The 12,324-nt window shown below is 39.5% G+C and overlaps 1 protein-coding gene across 2 annotated transcripts in view; it reads right to left on the reverse strand.

The window, feature by feature from the left end:
• The window catches only part of zdhhc2 (zinc finger DHHC-type palmitoyltransferase 2), a 107,432-nt gene that overhangs the window by 16,340 nt on the left and 78,768 nt on the right, over nucleotides 1-12,324 (reverse strand). The window contains exon 8 of one of the 2 annotated variants that reach the window (XM_043690199.1): nucleotides 2,579-2,614. The exons of the other annotated variant lie outside the window; for it this stretch is intronic. Coding sequence (XP_043546134.1) covers nucleotides 2,579-2,614 — 36 coding nt within the window. The remainder of the gene's footprint in view (nucleotides 1-2,578; nucleotides 2,615-12,324) is intronic. 2 annotated transcript variants of the gene reach the window in all.

A 12,324-nucleotide genomic window follows, 5' to 3' on the forward strand; every position in this document is an offset into this window, starting at 1 on the left:
GGGGACTACTGGTCATTTAAGTGACTAGATGCTTCCAATGAAACAGGATTTTGGAGATTCTGGATTGTGTAATATGGAGATTAGACCAGGTCAGAGCAGGTCATTCTATTCTAAGCCCTTAAATGTGACCTTATTGAAATCCTTCTGAAAATCCAAGAGAACCAAATCCACTAGCTCCCCTTTATCAATTCTATATAGCACATCTTCGTGGGATTTATTTTGGATAGCCAAGGCCAAGGCACCTCTTTGGAGAGCTGGGTAACTTTCCAAATTTGGTTTTGAGACATATTGTGGGTGGGTTGGTCAAGGATCCTTTAGCAAGGGGTAAAGGTTAGTTAACTATGTGCATAAATGACAGAAAAATCACTTGCAATTGTGTCACCTGTGAAGATCTGTTAACAAGTGTCAACCTGTTAAGAGTGTCTTGAAACCTAGAAAATGAGGTTTCCATTGACCAGAATCTACACGAGGCTAGCAGTACAAATACTCTTACTCATCGGACTAACAGCAGGTCAGATGCACGTGGAGGCAATGGTCTAGTGGCATTATCGCTAAACTGTTAATCCAGAAATCGAGGTAAAGTTCTGGGGACTAGGGTTCGAATATCAACCACAGCAGATGACGTAATTTGAACTCAGTAAAATCTGGAAGTAAGAGTTTAATGATGACCATAAATACATTGTCGATTATTGGGAAAAACCCATCTGGTTCACTAATGTCCTTTAGAGAAGGAATCTGTCGTCTTTACCTGGTCTGGATTATATATGACTCCTTACACACAGCAATGTGGCTGACTCTTAACTGTCCTCATGCAATTAGGGATGCACAATAAATGCTGGCTTGGTCAGTGGTACCCTCATCCTGTGAATTAATTTTTTAAAAAACTTCTACAGTGAGTAACTCACCACCTGACTCCCCAACGCCTGTCCACTATCTACAAGGTATGAAGGAATATTTTCCAATTGCCTGGAATGGGTGCAGCTTCAGTGACACTCAAGAAGCTTGACACCATCCAGGACAAAGCAGACTGCTTGATCAGTACCTCATCCATACACCACCTTCACTGTTCAATCTATTCATAACCAACCCAGTGGCTACAGTGTGCACCATCTAAAGATGTTCTGCAGTAACTCATGAAGGCTCCTTACACAACACTTTCCAGACCTACCACTTTGGAGGACAAAGGCAGCAGAGATATTGGAACACTACCACTTGCAAGTTCCCATCCAAGCCACACACCAGACTGACTTGGAACTATATCATTGTTCTTCCATTGTTGCTGAATCAAATGTCTGGTACTCCCTCCCTAACAGTGTTGTGTGGACTGTAGTATTTTAAGAAGACAGCTGACCAGCTTCTCAAGGGCCATTAAGGATGGGCTCCAGCCAATGACACCCATATCTGTGAAGGAAAAAGTTATGGATTATAGTGCTATTCTCAATAGTATGTAATCTGTAATGTATAAAGGTTAAATCAACATACAGGAGAACATGTGGATTTTAAAAATTTATTCTTGGGACTGTAAGAGGAACAAGATTGACAAGCTGTCATGGATTGCATTCACTGGGAGTTGCTACAGTCTGATGTGTTCCATCCAACAAGAAAGGAGGCACTGCTAGTCCTCGATCTTGGGAATAAGATGGGCCAAGTAAATAAAGTGTATGTGGGGGACCATTTGTGAATAGTACTCATTACAGTATATCTAAGATTTAAGATAAAAACATTGAAACATAGAAAACTGGAGCCGGAGTAGGCCATGTGGCACCCAGAGACGTAAATCCTTATTTAAATCTTTCTTTGTTCAGCAAGAATAGAATTACTATTAAAGTGGTTTCACATTTAGAACATAGAACAGTACAACACAGGAATGAGCCATTGACCCATGATGTTGGCCAAACATGACGCTAAATTAAACCAATCCCTTCTGCCTGCCTTTGGTCCATATTCCCCCATTCCTTGATTATATATTTAAAGGGTCTCTTAATTTTCCCTTAAATGTTCATTTCATACAGCTATGCTTTGGCATTATCTTTCTTTCCACTTAAGGGTGTTCCTTCAAACCTACCTCCTTGACTAAACTCCTAGCCAACTACCGTAAATTCTCCCTTCGTGGTTTGGTGTCAAATTTTATTTGCTAAAGATTGTGTAAATTCCTTGGATATGTTTTACTATGTTAAGACACAATAAAAATGCAAATTCTTGTTGCGTGTAAAGCTCCCAATTTGACTTATTTCATGCTTTTTAAAAGAAATGTCAGCCTCATAATGACTGAACCATATAGGTCACAGTGTCTACTTTATGCAGATGGTAAAGTGCTTAGAGCTGTTGCAATGCCACATACATTCCGGGCAGTGAAAATAAAAAAAATCTTGCATTTAAAGAGTACTCCCAAGCACAACGACTGATGTCACAGCATTTCAACATTGCAAGACAGAAAATTAACTTTTCAACATTTGCTGCTGTATTGAAACTCAAAGCATAAATACTATTTACTAAATAAAACAAAGCATTTACTAACTACATGACTAATCAGTTTCCATCGTGAAAGATGGAACTGATCAAGTATTTGGATTCCTACCCAATATTCCTTCAGCCGCTTAATTGGAATTTCATCCTTGAAAAAAGATGAAAGGAAGTGTAAGAAGTCACTAAAAAGGGAACAAGCTTGAACAAATTAAAATAATTCACTCAATTAAATAAATACCAATGTGAGAAAAACAAAATATTGTGGACGCTAGAAATCTGACCTAAAAACAGAAAAGACTGGAGAAGCTCAACATGTTTGGCAGTACTTGTGGAGTGAGAAACAGAGTTAATATTGAGTTGATTTTGTCTTTCTTCAGGACTGAAGGTAGCTTTTTTAAGGCAGAGATGAAGATGCAAGTTCTAAACACAGTAGAAACTGCGCTTGTTCTAAGGCGTTCATTTATCATGACACATTTAACAAAGTGAGGTAGTTGAATGGAAGGAGTTGGGTGCAGAGGATCAAGGAAGCAGGAACTAGAGTCCTGGAGAAAGTGAGTGTGTTGAGATATAAACAGGAAATATAACAAGGGATCAGAGTCAGGCTGACAAGAAGTTGAGTTGGAACTTGCAAGGGAAAGGAAAGGGAAGTCAAAGTAGCTGTGACACCATTCAACATATTTCTTTACAAAACTACCCAAGTGTTTCAGTATTTTACTTTTAAGAATAAATTATTAGAGATCACAAGCAACAAATGGTGATATAGCTGTGCTGCATTAGACAGCAAAACAGTACCCCTGTACCTGGATCTCCTGCCTTAGAGGAATATTTCTGGCCAAATCCAACATGCAGATTCTTCTTTAGCATCATTTTGACAAGCAGAATACAACTTACGTATACAAAGATCTCTATAGGGGGGTTCCCGATTTACAAACATCCAACTTGTGAATGTTCATACTTACGAATGCAATCCCATACAGGGGGTTCAATTTTAAAGATCTGGCACACAAACATTTCTTCGTACTTATGAACAGCTACTTGATTTTGTCCTGCATTGTATTCCAAATTGCAAACAAATCAACTTGAAAATGCATTCAGGAATGGGACCCATTCACAAACTGGAGAAGGTTTGTATTAGTAATTAGTTCAAATATTATAACCTTACACTGGTTGAATAGCTAACAACTAGAAAGCAAAATGATTCAAATATTCTGGAATCAATTCCATACACATAAGAACAAAGTATGGAATAACTGCCATGATTCCCTCAATATGTACAGTCGGTTCTGCTATAACGTGTTTCCTCGACGAGAATTGGCTATAACTCAATTGAAGAATTTCGACTGTTATTTGTAGTATGCAAACATTCCTTACCTGTAATGGCTATAATGTGATTCCAGCCCCATACGTTTCAATGGTGTGGCTACTGCACAATTTCCTTATAACGCTGGATTGCACAAGAACGGAACTATCGCGTTATATCAAAACCGACTGTACTCACCAGCCTGACCATTTCTTGTAAGGTATAATTAACTGAGAGAAAGTCAAGCCTGACTAGTGTACAGATAACTCAGACAATTGTTCCAAAATTCTTCAGGTCACACCAAGTCGGGTAGTAAATGACTTGATTATACCCATTGGTGGTCTTCAGCATTGACTTTACCAGAGTTATTGAGAAGTGGGAGATTGATTAAAATGGAATGAATTAGAGTAAATAAATGAACATGACAATTTTTTTAGAAATCAAAATAAGTGCCCTACTTGGACAGTTTCTAAAAACAGAAAGATATACATTAATGTAACAGCTTTCACAACCCTAGGATGCCCCAAAACAATCTATATCAATGACTTAGAAGAAGGGATGAAATGTAATGTTGCTAAACTTGATGAAGATAAGTAAGAAAGTTATAAAGAGAACATAAAATCTGCAAAAGGGATATAGATGGGTTAGGTGAGTGTATAAAATGTTAGCAGATGAAGTATAATGTGAGAACATGAAATTGTCCACTTTGGCAGTGAGAATAGAAAAACAGCATGTTGTTTAAATAGAAAGAGATTGCAGAATTGTGAAGTACAGAGGGAGATGGATAATAGATTAAATGTGTGATTAGGAAGGTAAGTGGACTATTGTCATTTATTGCAAAAGGAATGAAACATAAAAGTGATTTGCTCAGTTATATGGAGTGCTGGTAAGACCACATCTGAAGTACTGTACAGTTTAGGTTTCATTTAAGAAAGGATATAAATGTGTTAGAAACAGATCAGAGAAGGTTTAGTTGCCTTACACCTGGGTCTGTGGAAGGGGTATGTTTTGTGAAAGGTTTGGACAGGCTGGGCTTATATTCATTGGATTTTAGAAGAATGTGAGGTTGTCTTATTGATCCCAAGATGGAGAGGATGCTGAAAGAATATTTTCCCTGTGAGAAACCAGGGGACACAATTTAAAAATAAGACTTCTCCTACTTAAATGGAAGAGGAAGCAATTTTTTCGCTGAGGATCATAATTCTTTGGCACTCTCTTCCCCAAAAATCAGGGGAAGAGCGATCATTCAATATTTTAGACAAAGGTTAGTTGGAGCGGTAGTGTGGCGCACTGTGGGAGATGTTGCTGAGGGTAGACACAAAGACATGAATATGAAGTTGAGGCCACAATCAGACCAGCCATGACATTATTTAATCAGTGACCAAATGGCCTACCTCTCATGTTCAGTGAACACTTTACAACATTACTTCAAAATGCATTTTGAAGTGCAGTCACTATTCTGTGGTAGGAAATGCTGCAGTTAATTTCCAAGATCCTACCCATAGCAATATGATAATGACCACATATTCTATAATGACCAGGCATTCAGTGAGAAGCAAATATTAAACAGGATGTTTGGGAGAATTCATTAGTAGAGAATCAGCAAGGACAAGCTCCTTTCTGGTTGGATTTGTAACATTTTCCTACTCCACATCCACAGAAATCCTTAGCTGTTAAAGGGCCCTTGATTCTGGTAATACTCTTACTGTCTATCCAACACCATTTTCAGGATTTTATTTGGATTCTTTAATGTTGATGTCACATGCTAGGACTGAGCCCCAGTGGTGAAAGTGAGGACTGCAGCCTCATTCGTGATGAAGGGCTCCTGCCCGATTTTCCTGCTCCTTGGATGCTGCCTGACCTGCTGTGCTTTTCCAGCATCACTCTAATCTTGACTCTGAGCCCCAGGGAATCTATCCTCCTGCAAGCCAGTGCACCCACATTGACAGCATGTTAACTCCTGTGCATACATCAAATTCTCACAATAAATGAGAAGAGGTAACTTCTCCAAAGCCCTCACTGTCTCCAAAGTATGATGGGTGGCTAGCTTACTATCTACCCTCCCAATCCCATACAGGCAGGTGCTAAAATTGGCAGCCTGCTGATCATTGTGAAAAAATAATTAATGCTCACTTAAGTTATGAGATTAGATTAGATTTCCTACAGCGTGGAAACAGGCCTTCGACCCAACAATTCCACACCGACCCTCCGAAGAGTAACCCACCCAGACATATTTCCCTCTGACTAATGCAACTAACACTATGGGCAATTTAGCATAGCCAATTCATCTGACCCGCACATATTTGGACTGTGGGAGGAAACCGGAGCACCCGGAGGAAACCCATGCAGACATGGGTAGAATGTGCAAACTCCACGCACATAGTCGCTGGAATCGAACCTGGGACTCTGGTGCTGTGAGGCAGCATAGCTAACCACTGAGCCACCGTGCCGATTATCTTGAATATTCTACTATCCTTACCATAATATAATTGCCATGGACTGGCTTTATTTTTAAACATGGTCAAAGGACGGGAACGAGGTTGATGGATGTTGGTGGCAGAGCGGGGTTTAGAGGAGGTGGGAATTCCTATATGTTTGGAGTACACCTTCCCTCAACAGGATGTTACCCCTGATCCACTTTGACACTCACCAACAAATTTCCAAAGCCCAAGCTCCCCCACCCTAGGGCTCCAGAAACCCTTTAAGTCACAAAACTTATTTTATTTCAGATGTCATCAGTGCTCTTCCTAGGACTCCTTGCACTCCCGGTAGTGCCCACTACTTGGTCCTGGTGTTGTGGGACTATTAGACCAGCTCACCAATCTTACATGGACAGGGAGATGGTCTGACCCCCATTTGCTTAATGCCATTTGCAATTTGCTATTGCTACAGAGCAGCCTTATTAGCATCAATCAGTGTGGTACAGAGCAGATCAACAGTACATAGAGTCCCATAAAATACATGTTCATGGCAGTTACAAATATTTTAAGCTACAAACATGTAAAGGAAATTTAACATTAAATGGAAGATTAATATTGTTTCCAAATTCCTAGCATCATATCTTCACTCTTTCAGATTCTTCACTAGCTAATAGATTTAGTGAGAAGTCATGTGACACCAGGTTTTAATTTAACAGGTTTAATTGAAATCACAAGCTTTCAAAGCTAAATGGCAAGTGAAGGGTTGACCTATGAACCAATTAAGGCCCAAGAGATAATTACAAAAAATCAAAAATAAGATTGGGCTGGAGACAAACCAAATGATTGGAATAACATGATAATTATCACAGTCACATGATGAGGGTCTAACTAATCTAACAAATAATCCAAAACTATACAAACTAAGATGTGGGGATGCTGGTGTTGAACTGGATTGGAACTTGTTTCTCATGATACAGATACACAATCTTTTATCCGAAATCTGAAGCTTTCCTCGTGAAGACTTTTTCTGTATTACAAGGTTGGCTTGCAAACAATTAACACAACTCCACACCCACTCGACCCACATCACTCAGATGTGACGTGGCAGCGTTGGTCAGCACTGGCAGGCGTCAATTCTGTCTCAGCGCTTGTAATACTCACAGGTGCGTATGCTGTTCAGTTAGTTTTTTTATTTCATGGTTAAATTGTCACTTATTTTGAAATCTGAAAAATTCTGAATTCTGAAAACCAGCTGGCCCTGAGGGTTTTGGATAAAGGATTCTGTACCTGTATCATGTAACACTACATGTAACTCCACCCATACTGTACTGTGTTTATAAAATCTTCCTTACTGTTCTGTTTTGACACCATTGCCTTGATAATTTGTTATTATCTCTCTACCTTAGTTAGTTTGTACAGTTTTGGATTACTAATTACTTCAGTTAGACCCTCATCATGTGACTCCGATACCGATCATGTCATTCCAGTCATTTGGTTTGTCTCTAGCACAATCTTATTTTTGACTTTTTATAAAGATCTCTTGGCCTTAATTAATCGTTTCATAGGTCATCCCTTCACTTGCTATTCAGCTATTTATTCACACCATTTGACACTTTGATCAACTGCAAAGACTTGTTATTCAGCCTATTGACACTTCACTCATACTATTGGTACTTATCTGTTGACACTCTTAATTGTCTGGTACAATCTTGCAATTATCTCTTCACCTGTAAATTCTGTGCCTGTATGCCTTCCGCCACATCACCTGACAAAGGAGTAGCACTCTGAAAGGTTGTGATTTCAAAAAATCTGTTGGACTATAATCAGGTGTCACGTGACTTCTGATTTTGTCCACCCCAGTCCAACACCGGCACCTGCGCATTATACCTAGTGAACAACAGATCGCGAGACTGCAGTGAACAATTTTGTAACAGTGGAGATGAGGTTGTATGTTTTCATTTGATTTCTCCACAAATGTATCTTTTATTTGTTTAATGAGTGTCCAAACTTACAGTGGGTTACTCTTGTCTCAGTAATTTGCAACATAACCATTGGTATTTAGTATAAAGCAATTATAATTCTCTTCAGGAACTTTTAAATGTAACAGTTTAGCATTAAAATTGAATACAAAAAGTTCAGATTACATTGTGAACAATTGTTCTAGGTAATTCGAGTCAAAACAAAGATAGCATTCAGCTCATTAAAAGCTGAACTGCAGTTCCCTATCTATCCCTATTAATAATCAAAGATGAACAACACCCATTGAAAAGTCAGAGCTCATTGCTAAAACTGAAAACAATATGTTAAAAGTGCTCAATAAAGTCACCATCTGTAAAGATAGGTTATTATTGTGGTGACCAGTTTTGTTGAAGAGTTATACCGAAAGGGTTTCTGGAACATTGATGGATATATTGTGTCATTAGATCATTCACTGATTTTTAAAATGTTTTTTTCTGTTTAAATCAACAAGCTTTTCATGGCATTGCATTTACAGTTGAATTCATCTTCACAGTTGAAATGATATGGGGTTCAAAGGCTTGAAGGCATTTTATAATAAGAATTAAAGCCTATTATGGTTAATAATGATGCCATTCACCATATCAACGTACTTGAACTTTTAAGCAACAGGATGAAACATTATGCCTGGGGTTTTTCTCCTAATGAATTGCCCTTTGAGACAGAATAGGGGGTGGTAAAGTGACAGAAATCAGGCACTTAAGGGCTATTGCTTTAAACTTTCCATTCTAGGGTTTTGAAAGAAGTAAATGACAGCATTGCAGGTACTCAAACAATATACTTCCAACATTATGTTGACTTGACACTCATTCGTTTTGATTTGAAAATTGTACATGTCTTTCCTTGATCTAAGAAATGTGACAAAGTGAAAGCAGGAATTTATAAAATAGTCGCCTAACATCTGGTGCTGGAAACAAACTACTGTGGATACTGGAAATCTGAAAGAAAAAATAAAATGCCATAAATATTCAACCTGTGTGGAGAGAAAACAACTCATGGTTCTGTTATAATAGTTCATCAAAAGTGTAGGAAGTTTTAAACCAGTGAAAGTGAGTGGAGAGAGGGACAGAAAGGATAGAGGACAGAGAGACTAAATGACAAAAGAGTCTATGTTGCAAAGCGCAAGGGAATAGTACAGAAAAGTAAGAAGCAAAAGATATGTCTAGAAGAAGTGTTAATGCTGCTACCATGTAAATGCAAAGTAAAGGAAAAACGAAGAGAAATTAGACAGTAAAAGAACAAATGAGCAACAAGATGCACAGTAAAATGATTGAACTCAGTACAGTACAGATGGCTGTAAGTGCCTAGTTGAAAGGCAAGATGCTGTTTTCAGTTTCTGGACTTGTACAGTGTTCTAACAGAGCACAACACAAGCTAGAAGCATCACATTTTCCATTTAGACACTTTTGGACTCTAGGACTCAATATTGATTTGCACAGTAAGTTAATTGTTTTCAGTGGCCTACAGAAAGTCTGCTGTAGTGAGTAGAGTGGGTTCTTTCTTGATCATATGTTTTTTGAGATATATCTCTTGATTAAACTTAAAATATAAGCCATAACTATTCATCTAACCTGGGGCAATGTTTTGTAGAGGAATAAGACAGTGTTATTTTCTGGGTCTGTAGATTGCGAAGGAGCAAAAATGACCTTTAGTAGAGTGATATGTGCTTCTTGTCAGATGTGGGAGTTTAAAGAGAGTTTAAGAGTTACTGCAGATTATATCTGCAATAAATTCTGTTGGTTGTGAATCTTATTCAATCGAATGGATCAGTTGGAGAGACAGTTAGAAGCGATGAGGAATTTGCAACAGCAACAGAATGTGATGGACGGCAGTTATAGGAAGGGGGAAAGTCTCAGATACAGTCACAGGGTTAACTCCATGAAAGGTAAGAGAGATAGGCAGCTAGTGCAGGAGGCTTCTGTGGCTATACCCATTTCAAACAATTATGCTGTTTTGGAAAATGTAGGAGGGGGGGGGGGGGGGGTGGATTCTCAGGGGAACGTAGCACGAACTGCCAAGTTTCTGGTCTTGAGTCTCACTCCAATGCAATGAGGGGTATGTCGGGTTTCAAGAGATCAATTGTGTTAGGCGATTCTCTCGGTCCGAGGTACAGACAGATGTTTCTGTGGCCAGCAGCAGAAAAATCAGAATGGTGTGTTGCTTCCCTGGTGCCAGGATCAAGGATGTCTCAGGAAGGGTGTAGAATATTCTCAAGGGGGAGAGAGGCCAGCAAGAGGTCATTGTCCACATTGGAATCAACGACATAGGAAGGGAAAAGATTGAGATTCTGAAGGGTGATTAGAGAAAGTTAGGCAGGAATTTAAAAAGGAGGTCCTCAAGAGTAGTAATATCTGGTATACACCTGGTGCTACGAGCTAGTGAGGGCAGGAATAGGAGGATGGAGCAGACGAATGCATGGCTGAGGAGCTAGTGTATGGGAGAAGGATTCACATTTTTGGATCATTGGAATCTCTTCTGGGGTAGAAGTGACTTGTACAAGAAGGATGGATTGCACCTAATTGGAAGGGGACTAATATACTGGCAGGGAAATTTGCTAGAGCTGCTTGGGAGGATTTAAACTAGTAAGGTGGGGGGGGGTGGGACCCAGGGAGATAGTGAGGAAAGTGATCAATATGAGACTGGTACAGTTGAGGATAGAAGTGAGTCAAACAGTCAGTGCAGGCAGGGACAAGGTAGGACTAATAAATTAAACTGCATTTATTTCAATGCAAGGGGCCTAACGGGAAAGGCAGATGAATGCAGGGCATGGTAAGGAACATAGGACTGGGATAACATAGCAATTACAGAAACATGGCTCAGGGATGGGCAGGACTGGCAGCTGAATGTTCCAGGATAGAAATGCTACAGGAAGGACAGAAGGGGAGGCAAGAGAGGAGGGGGAGTGGTGTTTTTGATAAGGGATAACATTACAGCTGTGCTGAGGGAGGATATTCCTGGAAATACATCCCAGGAAGTTATTTGGGTGGAACTGAGAAATAAGAAAGGGATGATCACCTTATTGGGAATGTATTATAGACCCCCTAGTAGTCAGAGGGACATTGAGAAACAAACTTGTAAAGAGATCTCAGCTATCTGTAAGAATAATAGGGTGGTTATGGTAGGGGATTTTAACTTTCCAAACATAGACTGGGACTGCCAGTGTTAAGTGTTCAGATGGAGAGGAATTTGTTAAGTGTGTACAAGAAAATTTTCTGATTTAATATGTGGATGTACCTACAAGAGAAGGTGGAAAACTTGACCTTCCTCTTGGGAAATAAGGCAGGGCAGGTGACTGAAGTGTCAGTGGGAAAGCATTTTGGGGCCAGCGACCGTAATTCCATTAGATTTAAAATAGTGATGGAAAAGGATGGACCAGATCTTAAAATGGAGAAAGGCTAATTTTGACGGTATTAGGCAAGAACTTTCAAAAGCTGATTGGGCGCTGATGTTTGCAGGTAAAGGTACGGCTGGAAAATGGGAAGCCTTCAGAAATGAGAAAGTGAAATCCTGTTAGGGTGAAATACCTGTTAGGGTAAAAGGAAATGCTGGTTGGTGTAGGGAATGATGGATGACTAAAGAAATTGAGGGTTTGGTTAAGTAAAAGAAGGAAGCATATATTAGGTATAGACAGGGTAGATCGAGTGAATCCTTAGAGTGTAAAGGCAGTAGAAGTATACTTAAGAGGGAAGTCAGGAGGGCAAAAAGGGGGCATGAGATAGTTTTGTCCAATGGGCTGAGCATTGGCAGATGGAGTTTAATGTAGATAAATGTGAGATGCTGCATTTTGGGAAAGCAAATCTTAGCAGGACTTATACACTTAATGCTAAGGTCCTAGGACGTGTTGCTGACGAAGAGATCTTGGATTGCAGGTTCCTAGTTTCTTGAAAGTAGTCGCAGGTAGATAGGATAGTGAAAACGTGTTTGATATGCCTTCCTTTATTGGTCAGAGTATTGAATACAGGAATTGGGAGGTCCTGTTATGGCTGTACAGGACATTGGTTAGGCCAGTTTTGGAATACTGCATGCAATTTTGGTCTCCTTCCTATCAGAAGGATGTTGTGAAACTTGGAAGGGTTCAGAAAAGTTTTTTTTTAAATTCCCTACAATATGGAAACAGGCCCT

The sequence above is a fragment of the Chiloscyllium plagiosum genome, chromosome 1 (assembly GCF_004010195.1).
Source record: "Chiloscyllium plagiosum isolate BGI_BamShark_2017 chromosome 1, ASM401019v2, whole genome shotgun sequence".
Taxonomy (NCBI): Eukaryota; Metazoa; Chordata; class Chondrichthyes; order Orectolobiformes; family Hemiscylliidae; genus Chiloscyllium; species Chiloscyllium plagiosum.